General features: G+C 49.2%; 1 protein-coding gene across 4 annotated transcripts in view; it reads right to left on the bottom strand.

Annotated features, from left to right (window-relative positions):
* The window catches only part of ME3 (malic enzyme 3), a 177,806-nt gene that overhangs the window by 36,822 nt on the left and 122,108 nt on the right, over positions 1 to 18,876 (bottom strand). For all 4 annotated transcript variants that reach the window (XM_008153624.3, XM_054725247.1, XM_054725246.1 and 1 more), the window contains 2 exons: positions 14,148 to 14,309; positions 3,854 to 3,957 (listed from right to left, as the gene is read on the bottom strand). In XM_008153624.3, the coding sequence (XP_008151846.1) occupies positions 3,854 to 3,957; positions 14,148 to 14,309 (266 nt within the window). The remainder of the gene's footprint in view (positions 1 to 3,853; positions 3,958 to 14,147; positions 14,310 to 18,876) is intronic.

Raw genomic sequence — 18,876 nt, 5'->3', positions numbered from 1 at the left:
GACTCTTCGTTGTTGTTAATCCTCACCTAAGGATATTTTTTTCCCATTGGTTTTTTAGAGAGAGTAGAAGGGAGGGAGGAAGGGTGTATGTGTGGGAGAGAGAGAAACATTGATGTGAGAGAGACACATCGATTGGTTGCCTCCTGCACATACCCTGACTGGGGCCAGGGATTGAACCTGCAACCCAGATACATGCTCTTGAGCAGGAATAGAACCTGAGACCCTTTGGTTCGAGGCCTGACACTCTAAACACTCAGCCACATCGGCCAGGGCCATACTGACTCATTTTCAGCCCCCTTCCCACCCTCACCAAATCATATAACACATCCTGGTGAGTGGGTAGGGGCAAGAAGATGGAGCTTTTTATTAGTAGGATGTTTGGAAAGAGGCAAGGATGTTGAAGGTAGGAGTCAATGTTTCCTAAGGTTCTTTCTTAAAATATATTGTATTTGGCTTTGGGGCTGCTGACTCACCCAAGGCCAGGCATTCCATCTTGGGGCTACTATATTCCTCAGAGTGCCTGGAGAGACCAGCTCCTTCCCCACCTACAGTATCCACAAACATCCGTGTTAGCTTATTAGAGACTCAAAACAACCAGCTGTCAAGCACACATTCCTCTTGGCTGACGCATGGCTCTCCCCAAGGGTTCACCCCCGGACTGCTTGTGTCTGTGAGACCATAAGCTGACTTTAATGATGATTTGAAGGGCCTCTTACATCCTAATTTATGTAACCTTCTCACACGAATAACAAGGCTTCCCTGTGGGGAATCATGGAATGACTAGTTACTCATTAGATAAGCAGTGATCCCTGGAAACAGGAAGCAAAAGAGAGCAGACCATGCCATTCCCTTCTCTTGTCATCCACAGGGAACTCAGCATTGTAGAAAGCAGTCTGGCCTTGGAGTCAGCAGACCCAGGTTCAACTTGCTGTCCTGCCAGGTACTGTGTGACCTGATACAGTTCCTTGGCCTCTCAGGTCCTCGGTTTCCTATTCTATAAAGTGGGAATAATAATACCTATCCTGCCAGCCAGGGATCTTAAGTGGTCCTAATGAATGCTGGGGTGGGAAGGCATCTTAAAGAGTATCTGAAGCTTAAATTTCCTCTTATAAGAACACTAGCAATAAGTCATGCAACCTATTCTTGAATTCATTCTGGGACAGGGAACTAATTCTCACAGAAGGCCCAGTGCATTGTGGATAGCTCTGACTTATGTTGAGCTGAAAACTGCCTCCTTTGGCATTTTACCAATTGGTCTTTCTCCATGTGAGGATACAGAAACAAGTCCAGTCCTCTTTTGGAAGAACAGCTTTCAGATATCTGGAGGAAGTACCGTGCTGTTGATATAGACAGAGCAGTCCCTAAGTCTTCTCCCACTAGGCCAAGCCTTTAACTTCCTTCACCATCAAGTTTGTTGTTCTCCAAAGGCACTTTAGGGAATTTATGATCCTCAAAGTATCTTGTCCAGAACCAAATGTGGTATTCAGCATGGTCTGAAAGGAGGAGAACTAAGTGGATGTTCACCTCCCTTGTTCTAGATGCTATGCCTCTATTGATTGATGTAGATGACCCTTGAATTAGCTGCTTTGTTGGCCACATCTCAATAGCAGCACTTCCCTCATAATCCCAGCTTCAAACACCCAATGCTCTGATTACTATCTCCTTTCTTTTCAGCTCATTCCATCTAGTACCCTGCTGGGGCCGACCAGCAGACCCTGAGCAACGGATGAATGATGACTCTGACACATGTTTATGTGAAAGAGAAGGCTAAGGGACTGCCTGGCTAGAAAAACCCAACAGCCTCATTTGTCTGTCTTCTTAGGTTTTTATTATAATAACTAGAGGCTCAGTGCACAATATTCGTGCACTGGTAGGGTCCCTAGTGGCTGCCAGCTGCCAGTCGGGTACTCCCTCCCTCCCCCCCCCCGCGGCTGTCTCCACCCCCTGGACGAACTCCTGGTTGAGGGGACAATTTGCATACTATGCTTATATAAGATAGCTTGAACTAAAATTAACTATTAGATTTTATCAGGAGGGTAAGCATTCTTGAGAAGACATATGCGTCTGCAGTGTCCTTTAAGCAAGGATGTCTAAAGACTAAGCATAAAGATCCTAGTAAACATCTGGGGGCTCAGACTTGTTTGGAAAAGTCAAGGCAGGGGCAGTTGCCTTCAGCCAATTCCCCTGGAGGTTCTGACCTTTTGGAGTTTCCTCCTTACAGGCTTTCCAACCAAGACCCATGCTTCCCTACAGTACCCATTCAATAATTCTTAGGTCTCACCAGGACTTCCCATCCATTGACCATAGTGCTGTCCCTGACCTGTCTCCTCCACTGTGTCTTCATGTCCCTTCTTACCCAGCCTAGACCTCACAACACATCGCTATAATCACACCCTTGAATACACTCCCAACTCCTTTCTCTCTCTTGCTTGGCAAAATCCCCACACTGGTTAAATCCTACTCTCTGTCTCTTTCTACATAGCATCCAGACAGTTGAAACTGGCTAGAGAGAAACACAGAAATAGGCTAAACCGGCCCAAATTAACTTCATGAAGAGTAACCTCAAGGGGGCCCATGGAGCTGCCCAGTAATCATCCTCTAATTCCCCAGTCTGGGCATTCCAGTTCATACCGCCTCCATCCTTAAGCCTCCACCACCTCCGTCCCCATCTTTACTTTCAGCAGATGACCTTGCCTTCACCCAATAGGGATTTCACAGGCTTTGGATCCCAGTGCTCTGCCTTCCCTCTGTCCCTCGGATGGGCATCTGTACTCCCAGCTAAGACTAAGCTAGAACCTTGCCCTCTTGCTTCATAAGGAACTTTTGCCCCCTCATCCCATACTCTATTACTAATTTCCTTTTTTTTCCTACAGGTCATTTCCATCCTATATAACTACAATATCATTTTCTCTCATTTTAGGAAACAAAATAAAAAACACACAAAACAACAAAATGTTGTTGTTCAGTAACCTGCCCAAGGTCACAAACCTAGAAGTGGTGGGTGGTGGGGGTGGGGGTGGGGGTGGGAGGTCAGTCTTCCCACCCCAAATGCGACTTCATGGGTTGCAGAGGATGGAGCAGCTCTCTCTCCAGCCACTGCTTGGTTTGAATGGCTGAACTCGGTCAGGGAACACTTCGCCAAAGACGTCCAGCCAGCTGTGTCATGCCTGGGCACTCTGGGGTCAGCAAGCAAGGCTGCAGGTTTTCAAGTGAGAAGGGGGCCTGCAGGACTGCGGGGACCTGCTGAGGTGCTGAAACTCTATCTCGACTGACTTGCCTGTCAGACTAAGTGTGGGTGTGCGGGGTGCTGTTTCCAGAACTCCCTCCCAGCAGCACGCCAGCCTCGGCAGGGTGAGCCGGTGGCTATGATGGCAGACAGATGAAGCAGGAAAGAGTGGGTGGAAGCGCCAATATCGTGCACCCCCGTGCAGAGATGACACCTCATAAATCTCACAGGCTTAGCCCACGGTGGCTTATTAATGCTGCCTGGTCCCCACGTGGAGGTAGAAAGTGACAACCACTGACAACATCCCTAATTATGCAGAGAACCCAAAACAACTCAGGCTAAGAAGGTTTTCCTCCTGAAACACCAGATACTTAACTATCTCCAGATCATAGGCCTTCACCCATCACCCCTCTCCCCTCCCCTCTCTGCTCCCAAACCTTCTTTCAGACAATGAGCCCATCTGGCTTTGAGACTTCCAAGTACATGGGGTCCAGTCAGACTTTTGAGACCACCTGGAAAAGCACACGACTACCGCCTCTTGTTTGTGTATCTGCCAAAACCAGTGTTGACTTTAGTCATACTATCTCCTAAGAGCCCTCCTTCGAAAGGGACCGGCGAGCCACTTACTTGTCTGTCACGGCCTGCATGAACTCGTCCAGCAGCTCATCGTACCTCTCCCCACGCACACGCGGGTGCTTCAGGCCGATGTACAGGGGGTCTCTGAGCAGCTCCTGGAACAGACAGCATCCATTTTCTCAAGTGTCCTGGTTTAGTGGGAAGGACCAGGGGGTGAGAGGGGAAGAGGGAGGAGGAAGCCAGATGAGCCCCAGGTATCACCTCCAAAAGGTCTGAAGGCTAAGCCCCTGACTGAGGGTGGACTCCCAGGTGGTCCCATTTCAGAAACCAAGGACGCTTTGAACAGGCGAGCCTCCCTCCCTGACACAGTCTTCCCACCTCTGGCTGTGGCTCTGGGTGTATTTCAGAGCTTCTCAGCAGTGGTGCTGCTGACATTTCGCCTTGGGTAATTCTTTGATGTGAGGGCTGAATGCGTATTGCAGGATATTTAGCGCGGGTCTCTGATCTCTAGCCACTATAAGTCAGTAGCACTCTCAGCTGTGACAATAAAAAATGTCTGTAGACATTGCCAAGTGTCTTCTCTGGGGGCGAAATGCCACTGGTTGAGAACTGCCATAGACAGCATCTGGACTGGAGTATTGGGTCTGGTCCAAAGCCGCTGATCTGGACTCAAATTAGAAAAACTCCTTCTCTCCCTTCCTCCTTCCAAAGTCTTACCGAATAACTGCCATGTGCCTGGTTGTGTGCTAGGCCCTGGGGATACAAGAATAGAATGATACAACCTGAAATTCTAGTTCAAGAAAGATATCCACCTCAATGCTAGCCTCTGTTAAGTGACCCCCCCACCCCCACACACACACACTCACACTCCACCTCTTGTGGCTCTTTGTCAGAGCATTCACACACTGTTCGGACACCTTCTGTGTCTGCACTGGTGTGATGACTGTGCCCACTGGTTGACTTCCCACCTCTTCTATACTCCCCACCCCCCTCCATAGAAGCAGTGGGCTCACTTGTGTGTGACATGGTTACTGAGCATCTGTTACTGACATTGGGCCTCGCAGGGTTTGTAGATGAGTGAGGAATGGTTGTTGCCTTTAAGCTTGCTCAGTCTCTGGCAGGTGGCTGATGAGTGAACTTACAAACTCTACTACAAAGCAGAGCAGCATTGATTGCTTTGGAAGAAAGTGTGGCCCATGCAGCGCAGAGAAGGGAGCGAAGTGATTCCCATTGGGAATGCAGAGTTGCCTCATGGAGAAAACAGTTAGGCATTAGAGGATAGACGGATTTTGACAGGTGGTCTGGGCGTCTAGGCTGAGAAGTCAGCACAGAGAAAGGCTGGGGGCTGGAGCCGAAGGAGGAAAAAGTACCTGTGTGTTTAGGAAATAGGAAGTCATTCCATGAGCTAGTCTCCAGGAATTATCTATTTTTGTGCCAATCTCACAAAAATATCAGCTCATTGAGGACAAGGTTTAGTGTTATCTTCATCTCCATTTGAACTGCTGCTGCAGATTCAGAGGTAAGGGTCCCATGGGCTGTGCCCTCTGGGGGCTTAGAGTCAAGTCTCACCTCCACCCTGGCCAGCTGTGTGGCCTCAGGCAAATCACACCACCTCTCGGAGCCTTCCTCTCATCTGTCCAATGGGGATGAAACTGTGATGAGTAACTGTGGCACAGGGTGATTGTGATGAGTAAATGAAGCCATATATGTGAAAGAGCTTTGTGAATTATAACACACACTGAAAGCTAATAGCAGTAGCTTTAACTGGCATAGAGCTGCATAATAGGAAATATTCTAAGTACTGACTCTCCCCTACTGGGTGTGGCCATGGAGATGTGCCCCTCAGAACTCTCCCGAGAGAACCTGCTGAGGGAGGGTAGTTGATGGACAGCTTCCAGCTGCCACATTCTCTTCAGGCTGCTACCAGCCTGCGACTGGGCATGGCGGGTGCTAGGGTGGGCCAGTCCTGCACAGCTGACGCTCCTAATCTTTGCTCAGGGATTCCTATTGGCCTGAGACTTTCCCAGGGCTGGGTTGCAGATAGAGCTTTTCTTACTGTTTCCCTCCTTCCTTCTCTCCTTTCACCGATGCCATACCTGCATCATCGTCTAAGGCCCCGCCCACTCACCGATTTCTGCTCCCTCCTTTTATTTTTTCTACACACCTTTTCCACCTGTTTCCTGGAGGACCTGAATAGAAATAATGGGGCAACAAGCCACAGAGGCTAAACAACCTGCCCAGACTGTGGGCTAGTAAGTGCAAGAGCCAGGATTCAAGCTCAGCTGCCCGGCTCCAGAGTCCATGAGTGTAACCACCAAGCTCTTAGTGGCTCTTCTGCACATCAACCAGAACTGACTTGTTTTTTTTGTTAAAGGCCCTGCTCTGGGTCCATACCATCTTGATGGTGCTGTGGGAGGTGGCTGGGCAAAGGTGCAGGGGACAGAAAAGAACAGGAATGCCTGCCTTCCCAGCCCCTCACCCCCAGTCCCGAGTCCATAGAATCTTGAGGTGAGTTTAATGCCTTTTCCAAGGCACCAAGGTTTAACTTAGAAAGAGGGTGGGTCCTTACCTTTTCTTAACGTCCTCACCCCCTGGATGATACATCCTTGAGATTGTGTAGGATTCTGCCCTGGCAGGGGTGTGTGTGTGTGTGTGTGTGTGTGTGTGTGTGTGTGTGTTTGTGTGACTATATATGGTGGGATGTATATGGTGCTGACCACTGCACATGTCACTTTCAAAGTGACCATCTAAAAGCCACTGAAGACAGCAAACATTCAGGTAAGAGTGAAGAATAAAATAAATGATGGTATAATTACTTGATGGACAGCTAGACATTCATTAAAATGGATGGTTTTTTAAAAATATTTTTTATTTTTATTGATTTCAGAGAGGAAGGGAGAGGAGGAGAGAGAGATAGAAACATCAATGATGAGAGAGAATCATTGATCAGCTGCCTCCTGCACACCCCCCACTGGGTGTTGAGCCTGCAACCCAGGCTTGTGCCCTTGACCAGAATCGAACCTGGGACCCTTCAGTCCACAGGCTGACACTCTATCCACTGAGCCAAACAGGCTAGAGCAAAATGGGTGGTTTTTAAGAGTATGCAGCCACCTGGACAAATGCAGGTGAGATTATATAAAGTGAAAAAAGCTGGATACAGAATTGCTATCCTAATTTCAATCACCTGAAACACACACATTATAGCCTGGAAGGGCATACAAAAATACTGATAAAAATAGTAAAACTCTTGGCATTTGCAGAAAATATTCACTTTTTTAGTTCTTATAGAGATGAAAGGGTCCATGTTAAGTTACACTTTGCAATGTTGCCAAGCCACAGATGTGACTGGTGAATTTCTTAGTGCTGCATATGCGGTTTCTGGGGTGAGCCAAATTCTCTAGTGGTACTGAAGACTTTTAGGAGTTTCCAAACATTTCTCAGCATATCTGCATTTAAGATGAAAGGTCAATCATAATGAGGTACCATTGAGCTATAAGGGTGACAATACAAAGCTCTAAAAGGTCCTTATATTTAACTTTATGATGTTTTATGCCTGAAATGCTTCAAAGGTTAGCATATAAAAAAATATTGTAGAGAAAGTTTCTATATGGAGATGACATTAAAAATAGCTTCTTATATGCATATAGAACCTTCAAGTAATCTCACTCCTTCGGAATCAAAAGTCATTTGATCCTTTGGTCTTACATGTTCTCATCCCCATTTGACAGATGAGGAAGGTGGAGCTCCAGGGCTTGAATACATTGCCCAAGCTGACACAGCCAGAAAGCTGTTGAGTTGAAACCAAGCCTTGCTTTGCCTGGGTCTCATGACAGTGCCCTTTCCGCCCCATCATTTGATGGCGTGGTGACTAGGGAGCCTGAGGTGGCTCCTCCCCTTCTGCCTGGTCCTCCTGAAAGAGTTCAGCAGTGGCTGGGAAGGCCCAGGCTGTCACCCGCAGACCTGGCTGGGGAGCATGGGAGCCAGAATGGACACAGTCCATGTCCACATCTCCGCCAGCTGGGTCTCGTTTGGCAGGAGGGGTGGAGCTCCCACAGCTGTCTCAGCACCACGTGGAACAAGCAGTCCACATTCTGCCCTGTGTTCCACTGAGCACTTTGTCTCTCGGAATGACTGCCCGAAAGGGGCTGGACCCTCTCCTGTTGCAGTCCTCCTCCATCCTGGACTTCCTCACATAATTATTAAGAAGTTTCTAGCAGGCAGTATTGCCAGATGAAATACAGGATGGCCAGTTAGATTTGAATTTCAGATGGACAATCATTTTTTTAGTATAAATTTGCCCCAAGTGTTGCATGGAATGCACTTATGCTAACAAATGTTAGCTATTTACCCAACATTTAAATTAAACTGCTGTTCTATATTTCTCTTTGCTAAATCCAGTAACCCTATCAAGAGAGGCAGAAGGAATCTTAAAGCTGGCAGGCAGGGCACTGCAGTGGAGAGGGCACTGCTGGGCCTGCTGGCCCTGGTCAGGATGGCCCCACGAGCATCCTCAGTATGGCCCCCATGAGCACCCTCAATATGTCCTGGCTTTAGAAGCAGGAGGGCCTCTGGGCTTTGGAATAGGTGGGGTGTGAATTTAGACTCTGTCACTTAGCTAGCTCTGTGACTTTGGACAAGGTATTTAACTTCGCCCTGGTTCATTTTCCTTCTGTTAAGTCAGGGTAACAATGATCTCTATTGCGTAACGCAAGCTCTTTGAGGGAAAGGTCCTGTATTCATCTGCGTCTCCCCAGTGATTTTGCGCATAGCAGGCCCTTGAAAGGTGCTTACTGATGGAGTGGCATGAATTCTAGAACTGGGCTAAGGAGATGCTGGATTAAGGACTACGAAGGTCTTAGAAATCACTTGGTTCAGCTTCCTTTAAATGAGTTTTTAAGGCCCGAAAAGGTTAAGTGAGCTGCCCAAGGTCACAAAGCAAATTAGGTGGGATCAGCAGGGTGGAAAGGACAGCTTCCAGATCAGGGGTCTTCCCAGGAGGGACTAACTAACTCAAGCCTGGCTGCTTCCCCTCTATGAGGTAGTTACCAAGGTTCAGAATGAAATAAATCTATAACTTTAGGTTAAGGCCTTTATCCCAAGCAGGCGAGCCAGGACTTTCTCCTCTGCCATGGGAGTTGAAGGTGCCCTCTATGGCTGTCTGTCCAGTTCTGACTTCCTAAGGGTTTTCTTGCAGTTGAAATGCAAGGAAAACAGAATGGCTTCCCCCTCCTCACTGCCATGTCCCTGAGCACTGGATTGAAGCTGGAAAAGAGATGAACCTCGGTCTGGGAAAATCTTTATCTTGCATAGAGACAGGCACACAGTGTTACTCAGAGGGCATCGGGGGGCCTGGGGAGGCCGTGGCATTGGGTTCACACTGTGGACACAGTTCATTGTCCCCCTCGGGGAGGCAGTCATGCCCACCACACATTTCTCTGGAAGCTCATTAAGCCCAAGGGTGAGCTGTACAGATCCTGGGAGGGGCCCCGCATTGGCCACATGTGTGCAGATGGTGAGCGCCTCTGCTAGCACCTCATGGTGATTGCTGATGATTTATTAGCTGCAAAAGGAGCATCTCGAGAGGTGGGGGTTTGGCGATCCCAGCTATTCAGTAACACCTAAGGCACCATTTACCGGGCTCTGTTGATAATCTGTTCCCACGTGTGTCTCCCCGCAAGCTGACAGGCCCGCCACCCCTTCTCACCCCCCGCCCCCCATCAGTCAGTTCCACAGAGATTCACATAGCATCTCGTTGGAAGATGGATCCATTAAGACTCAAGACTTCTGCCAGGAGAAGTCCTCTAGGGCTCAGGGGCCATTTTAAAGTCATCCCCTCCCGCCCCCCGCCCCCCTCACTCTAGATTGCACCCTTAGCTCAGAGTGGGATGAGCACTGGGTGCTTGGACTCAAATACTGGGGGAGCCATTTGTGCTCTGGGACCCCTTTTCCCATATGAAATGATGGGGCTGAACTAGAAATATGTCAGGTCTCTTCTAACACGGACAGTCTGTGGCCCTGCTGTGTGTGGTTGAAGCAAAATGCACACCCCATTCTGCGCACAGCCATGCCGGAGAGCCGAGAGCAGGTGCACCGCCTGACTGGGGTTCCCGCCCCCCGCCCGGTTGGATTGTAGTCACATGTCCCTTCTCACTCCCTCACATATTTGTTTTTCCAAACCTTCTGGATGTGTCAGGTAAAAGTGACTCAGAGTTTCAGGGCTGCAGACCCAGATGTTTTCCTTCAACAGGAAGCCTGGGGGTGTTTTCTCTGACTCGAGAGCTCCTGTGGCCCCAGGAGGTTTTACGGAGACATACACACAGATGGTCCAGTTGTTCCGACACGACACACCGTCACAGCAGCACCCTCCCCGCACTGACATATTGCTCCAGCTTGCTCTGTGGGAGGGATGTGCCCCAAGACTTCTGGGCGGAAAATCTTGCAAATTGACTCATTTCCTAAATAAGAACTGTAGTGTGAGAGATCACACAATAAATCCACTTGGAAAGAGATAAGTCACCGTCTTCCCAATGGTGGTCACTTGGTGACTTTGGATTTTTGTGTCCTGAGTTTCTCGAAGAAGGCTTGATGGGGGTTCACCTTTCTTTGGGGGCAGGGGACCATGGGAATAGCATGAGTACATCCTGACTTGATCCTGAGGGTCTATGGACCCCTTACTACGTGAAATACCTACTCCCCGTCTTCTCTTCCTAGCCTGTAACCTGGCCTCTCTGAGCAGCGTGCCATGGCGGACAAGGCAGCTCCGCAGCCAGAGGCCCGGGTTCAAATCCCAGCTCTGACACTAGGAGCTGTGAGGCCTGGGCTGAGTGGTTAACAGGTTTGTCTCAGTTTTCTCATCTATAACACAGGGAGAACTATATCTCCTATAGCTGTCGTAAAACTTAAAAGAGAGGAAGATACGTAATCCCTAGAACATGTGCCTGGCGCACCGCAGGTGCTGGTGTTGGTCCCGTGGCCTGGGTGGGAACCGCTCTCTTCCTCACTAGGTATGGCAAGGGCGGGTCAGGCTGTGCTCCTCCCCTCAGCTGGGGAACACTCTGGTTCCTTCCGACAGGAGGGAGCAGGCCCAGGGGGAGCTCTCTCCCTTCCACAACCAGGAAGAGAGGTGGTTCAGAGGCCTGAAGCCGCAGGGGGAGAAGCAGACACCTTGAGCAGATGTGGCACATTAGCTATTAAAATGATCAATTAGGTGTCAATGTTGAAACACTGACAAGGAGGTATTCCACCCACGCCTGGCTCTCATCCGTCTCCCTCATGCCCAGCAGAGTGCCTGACACCGAGTAAACACTCAATAAATAATAGATAAATAAATATCAATGTCAGTAAGTAAATGTAACTTGTTCAATAAAGAGAAGGTATTCACAGAATAATCTTCATTGAAAAGACTAGGACAAAATCATGGGCACATTATGATTACAACCAGGTAATAACTACATCTGTGTATATGCATAGACAGAGATTAGATGGAGCGTTGGGAAGAAATGCCATTTCCTTTTTCTTCTTCTTTTTTTTTTAAAATAAAGATTTAAAATAATGTTTTAAAGTAACTTTAGTAATAAAAACGCTAAAAATCAAGAAATGGCCTTTAGTTATAACGCAACAGAAACCCAGGCAGGTGGTGTGGTGTGGACGAGGAGCCCAGCCCTTCCACTTCTAACTGAGCTTCTCTGGGCCTCAGTTTCCCCTACTGTGTAAAAAGAGGGCAATAATGGGTGTTCTGCTCACAGGGTTATTGTCAGGCTTGAGTGGGGTGGTCTGTGCACACGGCATGGCCACGATTACCCATGGGTTCCTGCTATCTTTCTGCTGAGCTTGTTACAGGTTGAGCCCAGCTCTAAACTTCAGCACATCATTGCTGGGAGCTGGACCTTCAATGCCAAAATATCTTTTTTTTGGGTTATATATATATATATATACATATATATTTTATTTTAGAGAGGAAGGAAGGGGGAGAGAGAGAGATAGAAACATCCATTATGAGAGAGAATCATGGATCGGCTGCCTCCTGCAATTCCCCCACCGGGGATCAAGCCCACAACCCGGGCATGTGCCCTTGACCGGAATCGAACCTGGGACCTTTCAGTTCCCAGGCCCATGCTCTATCCACTGAGTCAAACCAGCTAGGGCTTTTTTTTTTCTTTCTTAATATGTTTTTACTGATTTGAGAGAGAGAGAAAGGGAGAGAGATAGAGAAATAGAAACATCAATGAGAGAGAACCATCGGCTGCCTTCTGCATGCTCCCTCCTGGGGATAGAGCCCACAACCCAGGCCTGTGCTTTGACCTGGAATCGAACCAGTGACCTTTTGGTTCATGGGTCGATGCTCAAGCATTGAGCCAAACCGGCTGGGTAACGACAAAGGATCTTAATGCATCTGCTAGAGGCCACCAATACGCTTCTGGGGGATGCAATGGTTCCCCTTCCTTTTTCTTTCCTGAGAGCTAGCTTTTGAGAGACAGAGAGTGAAGGTCTATATTAAACCCAGCTGGAGCACAGCAGGAGGTGTCAGATGGGAATAGTCACTGGAACAAAGTGTGTTACATGCATGCATGGTTTCACACATGTTCCTTGTGGCTGAGGGACAATTTCAGTAAAACCCAGGCATCTGGCTCTGGGGAGGGAACCACAGTGCAGAGCCAACCTTGAAGGCTGTTGTTGACGAGCAACTCTAAATCTTCTGCCACCAGCTGCCTCCTGTCTCCTAGGCTGGTGGGGAGGCATATGGAGAAGAGCTCTAGGGGTGGAAGAACACACAGAAACCTCCTGGTCCTGCCCCTTCTTGTACCAGAAGGGGGTCAAGTCTAGATTGGAACACGGTCTTACCCGCTGCCAGGGGTACTGAGCCCAGCATCTCTGCCTCCCAGTCCAGTACTTTTTCCTCTCCCCTTGCCCTGCCTCCCGCTCTCATGATTTCCCATCACTGAAGCAATGTCTGCCCGGGCCACTCATGGATGGCGTCTGTGAATGAAGCCTGAATAAGCGTCATTCCTCATGAGCTACAGCGCCTATTCTGTTCAGTGTAGTGTCCAGGGAGGAGGAGGCCATGCAAAGTCAAGGCAAGTTTTCTTGAGAGAGATCATCACAGAATGCATATAAGGAAAACCTATTTGACAGTATGAGTCAAGAATCTAAAAAAGTGGCCATTCCCTTTGCTTCAATATTTCCATTTCCAGGAATTTGTCTTTAGGAGAAACTCAGAGGTGGAAACAGACTGTTCTGCAAAAATGGGTATCGGAGCACAATTACATCAGCAAGAAGACTAGAAACCACCTAAGCATCCCACAGTGGAGGGTTTCCTATGCAAATTATGGGATAGCTGGCAGCTCTGCAAATGACCTTGTGGAAGAATGGCTAATGACCTCGGAGAAAGCTGATGAATGACATTACATTTAAAAAAGCAGGATATAGAACTGTATGTGCAACAAAATCTCAATTTTGCTTTTATGCCTTGAGGAGAAAAGGTTAGAAGGAAATTACCAAAATGTAAGCAATGATTGGTGTTGATTGTGTGACGGATATCTTATTTTAATAGTTCTTTGAGTTTTCTCAATTTAAAAAATATGAACATGCCCTCATTTTAAACTCAGAGATAAATGTCCTTAGGAAGAATGCTTGAATATTTCTTCATGTTCTCTGACAGAGACACAGAGCTGAGACCACAGGCATGCACAAAGCCCATATCCCAGGGTGGTGGTACTCCCAGCTGCTTGCCGTATTTTCCCGTGTATAAGACAACTGGGCGTATAGAAGATTTTCCTGGGTTAAAAAGTCATCTTATACGCCGGAAAATACGGTAAATCCTAAACCACTTGGGGCCCAAGAGGTGGATCTCACCCACAGCCTGGGTCAGTTTCTCCCCCTGGGTTTGCAGGACCCTTAGTTATCTGGTCCAGGCCTTGACTCTGCAGTGTTGAGTTTTCACCCTTTCACTGAGGAAGCTCGCCTCTAAAATGCTGAAAAAAACCAGCCCGCAGCCACTTCCATCAGTGGCCTCTTCACTAATGGACCAGAGAGAAGCTTGAGGGCATGGAAGTTGCCTGGGACATGGAGAAAGGAAGCAGGGGTTGTCATGGAGGGTCTCAGGAGGCAGAGGAGCGGGAAGACCCAGCAGTGGCTGAGGGAAGAAGGGCTGGGAGGGTGGGACAGGCAAGAAGGGAGGAGTATGGCTTCCACTCCACAGCTGTGTAGAGACAGTGCCCTGGCAAAGGGGACCCAGCAAAGAAATGGCCTGATGCTTTGTAGATATAACCGCCCCACGAAGGTGCTCCCCACCCCATCCCAGCTGCCACCTTCTGGCCCCACATCACCTGCCCACATAGCATGTTACCTCGTTGTTGGTGCCGACGTCCAGCAGGACAGGGAGGCATTGCTGTGGGTTGACCCCTCCGCACGCCGTGTACAGGGCCAGCTTGCCCACAGGGATCCCCATGCCGTAGCAGCCCAGGTCTCCTAAGCCCAGGATGCGCTCTCCATCAGTCACCACCACGGCCTGAGAAACAAAGCAGGACACCATCAATCACTGGCAGCGCCTCCTGTGACCAAGTGCTGGTATTGACAGCTCTGGCATGTCAGGCTGACAGATGATGCCCGCTGCCTCTGCTGGGGATGAAACAGCCTCTCTGGGATGAGGCCAAAGCTCCCTTCAGCTGCAGGTGGCAGGCTGGTGAGGAACCCCACTGAGAAGATGACAGAAAGACACCTGTCTTGCATTCAGAGGTTGGGGTGGGGGCTGCAGAAACAGCTGGAGGGAAAACACACCTAGTCACTCTCCCTCGAAGAAACCAGGCAGACAGGCTCAGCTTGAGATTTGAGGGGCAGGGAGGGAAGGACATGAGCAAAGGAGATAATGAAAAACAAGTGTTCATGCTGCTGTTACAACACCAGGGTTTAGAGACCCTGCTCTCGGGCCTGCTCTGGAGTGTGATAAATCCAGTGTGCAAAGGACAGAGCTCCCGTGACATCTGCTGGGGTCACTATTTCACAGGAAACCAGGATGGTTCTCAAGCTGTATTGGGATTGCCTTTGTGTTTAGGCAAATAATCACTGAGGGAATACCAGGTCATAGACATAGTGCTAGTTCAAGGCCTACCGACTGTGAATGAACAGATGCTGATGAAGCGGAGGATGGAAATCATTATGTTATGATGATGGATATTTATTTATTCATTCATTTAATACATATTTATGAAGCACCTACTTTGCATAAGACACTGTGCCAGATCCTGGGGGAAGGAGCTTTAGTTTGCTCATCTGTGAAAACAAGTACGCATGAGCCCAGCCCTTAAGAACTAAGGGGCCCAAAGAGAGATGGAACAGGTACATTTATAATTATGACTCTGGGAGGAAAGTGTGAGCACAGCGGAACAGGACAAGGGCAGCAGAGATGAGGGGACACACGTGCCAGACACTGAACAGGTGGGGATTGTCCATCAAGGGTGTGGTTGGGAGAAAGGCATTTGGTACAAAAGGAAATTGAGATCCAGGGTAGAGGTGGGGGGATGTAGGCTGTGTGTATAGGGGTGCAGGGCATGAAAAGAAAGAATGGAAAGTCAGGCAAGAATCAAACAGTGAAGGGCCTTGAATGTCAGGCCAAGGAGAGCCCTTCCAAGTGACAATGAAGTTGTTTATAAGTCATCCCAACCTGCTCACCATCACTGGTTACCTCCTTCTCTAAATGAGTTAAGTTTAGGGGATACCCATCCTTTCATTGGAGCTGGTTTTGGGCCAGACATAGGACCAGCTCTGAGCTATGGGTGTCCTGGCTGGGCCCAAGCATGATACCCATAGGCACAATGAAGGCACAATGCTGGGCACTGGGGATAAAAAGATGAAGACTCACTGTTGTCCTGTAAGAACTTATGATCCATATCCAAAGGGTCCATGGCATCTCCTCACTTCAAGGGCTGTGCTACCTTTTGGTAGAAATTGCTGTAGAGATTCTTAGAAAACACTCTTCCACTTCTGAAAAGGGGGCTCTGGAGAGTGCAACAGACCCACAAAGATGACCATCCCCCTTAGATTGGTCTTCTGCCTCTATGAAAGTGCTCACAACCCACAACTCACCTGACCCTTCCACGGCCCTCACTGGTAGGCAGGTCTGAGATTGTTATCTTCATTTCACAGGTGAGCAAACGGAAGCTCATAGACCTTCATATTCTATACAAGGCACTCGACTTGATGTTTCCACATTAGTTATCTCAGAAAGATTAGATGACTTACCAAGGGCACCTTGCTTGTGTAGGTGGCAGGCTGTGATTTTAATCAGGCTTTGGGTTCCTGGCTCTGGGCTCCTTCTACCATCCCATTCAACTGGGTTAAGCACCTGTGCTCTTGGCAAAGCTCTGCCCTGCCTCAGGGCCACCCTCTCCACAGTCTCCCTCTGACCTCCCCCTGGCAACTCTCTCTGGTGGAACCTGTGCTCTCATGCTGCCCCGGGGTGCCCAAATTCTGGTTAATTATCTACCATCTCTTCTAATCAAAGCTTCCTTACTCTGGTTCCCATTCCCTTAGAATTTCTCTCTGCTGAGGGCCAGTGAGTGACATGAAGTTAAATCAACTACTTCTCCATGGTGTTAACTCTAGAACTCTGGAGCCTTTCAAGATGGTACCAGAGATGCCATGACGCCCTCCCAGTGTGGAATGTTCCAGGACACTCGACTGCATCCCTGCTCTTCAGAGGGAGTGGCTCATCTCGATCTGTCATCCACTCTCAATCCTACCATACTAATGGTTAGGTTATTGCAACAGCTTCACAACCAGAGTCATCTTTCTGCCAAACTCTCCTGCCAACTAATGCCAAATCCAGTGTCTCAGAAGCCCATTTTCCTTATGCCATTCTAAAGCTCAAAGACCTCTAGTGACTTCTAACTGTCCATAAAATAGAGTCCAAAATGCTTAACTCTTTAATGACTTAAATCCAATATACCTTCTGAAACTTATCTCCTCCTACTTATCCATACACAATTGTCTACTTCAGCCAAACTGGCCTCTTCACTCACTGCTAGACACACTCTGAATTCACCAACAATCTCTGACCGCTCAGTCTCTATATTTCCCTGGGAAAGGCCCTTCCCCTTTCCCAGCTGGGCAAATCCTGCCCATTGCAATTGAATGTGCCTTCTCCCAGCACTTGTTATATCTACCCCACACCTGGCTTCTTCACCCTTCCTGCCTGCCTGCCTTCCACAAACATTTATTAAGTACCTACTGCTTGCCAAGCCCCACATTTGCTACTTAAACATTCAATGGTGATAGCATTTGGGTTCTTATTTAATAATTTTTAAAATGCATATTTTATCTCACCAAATAGCCTAAAGGTGAATGGCCAGGAGTTTTGGAGTCTGATAACTATTATTTGAATTTAGGCCCTTTGATGGGTTGCCACATGTAATCTCAGGTCAACAGGTAACTTTATGAGTTTCAATTTTGCATAAAATGGGAGTAATAATAATACCCAACTCATCAGGTTGTTGTAAAGATGAAATGAAATAATATGTCTTATTTTTTTTTTTAAATTTCTTTATTGATTAAGGTGTCACATATTTGTCCTCATCCCCCATTCCCATCCCACCCCTCTCCCCACGCATGCCCCAATCCCCTGTTGAACTTAACCGTTGGATAGGCTTATATGCATGCATACAGGTCCTTTGGTTGAACTCTCCCCCTCCCCCCACCCTCCCCTACCCTCCCCTATCCTCCCTCTGAGGCCCGATAGTCCGATCAATGCCTCCTTGCTTCTGGTTCTGTTCTTGTTCCTCAGTCTATGTTGTTCATCATTTCCCCTAGATGAGCGAGATCATATGTCACTAGGCCTCACCCGGACCCAGGCTCTGGCTTCACCCGGACCCAGGGACACTTGGCCTCTCCCAGACCCAGGGCCACTTGGGCTCACCCGGGCCTAGGTGCACGAGGCCTCATCTGGATCCAGGGACACATGGTCGCACCCGGACCCAGGGACACTTGGCCTCTCCCAGACCCAGGGCCACTTGGGCTCACCCGGGCCTAGGTGCACGAGGCCTCACCCGGATCCAGGGACACATGGTCTCACCCGGACCCAGGGACGCTTGGCCTCTCCCAGACCCAGGGCCACTTGGGCTCACCCGGGCCTAGGTGCACGAGGCCTCCCCCGGTCCAGGGACACATGGTCTCACCTGGACCCAGGGATGTTTGGCCTCTCCCAGACCCAGGGCCACTTGGGCTCACCCGGGCCTAGATGCGTGAGGCCTCAACTGGATCTATTGACCCCTGGCCTCACTCGGACCCAGGGGAGCGCGGCCTCCCCCAGACCCAGGGGCGCTTGGCACCTCCGCAAGAGTCCCGCCTCTCCCCGCAGGCATCTGGGTCTCCCACGGGTCCCCAGAAGCTGGATTTCAGTGTGATGGAGAGCTAATCTCTCCTAGGTTTGGAACAAAAGCCCCTTTCCCCCGCCACCAACCAGACCCACGCGCCTCCACACCTCATCCCCTCTGATTTCGCTGGTTTCCTCTTCCCTCTTAGCTATAAATCTACCATTCAGCCATCTCTCCTGTAGTTCTGGATGGCAGAGGCTCTGTCCTCCATTCGTGCCCCTGAAATTGCTGTGCGCGGTGGAGTTCGCAGTTCCTTTGTTTAACTTAGCCGCCTTCTTGATTCTCCTTTGTCAAAATGGCTTAAAAGGGCTTGAATGTAAGATGAGAACTCCTAAGAATCCTCCAAATCGGTGTTGGCGGCCTCCGGGGCCTCGAGGATCTCACTGCGCAGTTCGGCCAGGTCGGTGGCGCGGATGCGCCCCTCCTGCAGAAAGATGGTCTCTTCCTTCACAGAGAGCCGCTGCGCCGAGTCCGCAGCCGCCGCCACAGCAGCTGCTGCGGCGCCCACGAGCCCATGGCCCCGGCTGCGGTGCTGACTGAGAGGAGCAGCCGCCCGGTCTGGGGAGACGCGAGCAGCAGTCGCCACCCTCACTAGTCCATGTTCCAGTTGTATTTCCGAAACTGCCATGTGAGGCAACACATCAGCCTTCACCTCCGCCGTCATCTTTTTCGAATTCCCCAATTTGTTCTTCTTAATCCCTTGAATTC

The sequence above is a fragment of the Eptesicus fuscus genome, chromosome 13, assembly GCF_027574615.1.
Source record: "Eptesicus fuscus isolate TK198812 chromosome 13, DD_ASM_mEF_20220401, whole genome shotgun sequence".
In the NCBI taxonomy this organism is placed as follows: domain Eukaryota; kingdom Metazoa; phylum Chordata; class Mammalia; order Chiroptera; family Vespertilionidae; genus Eptesicus; species Eptesicus fuscus.
This window is presented reverse-complemented; position numbering and strand designations above follow the sequence as displayed.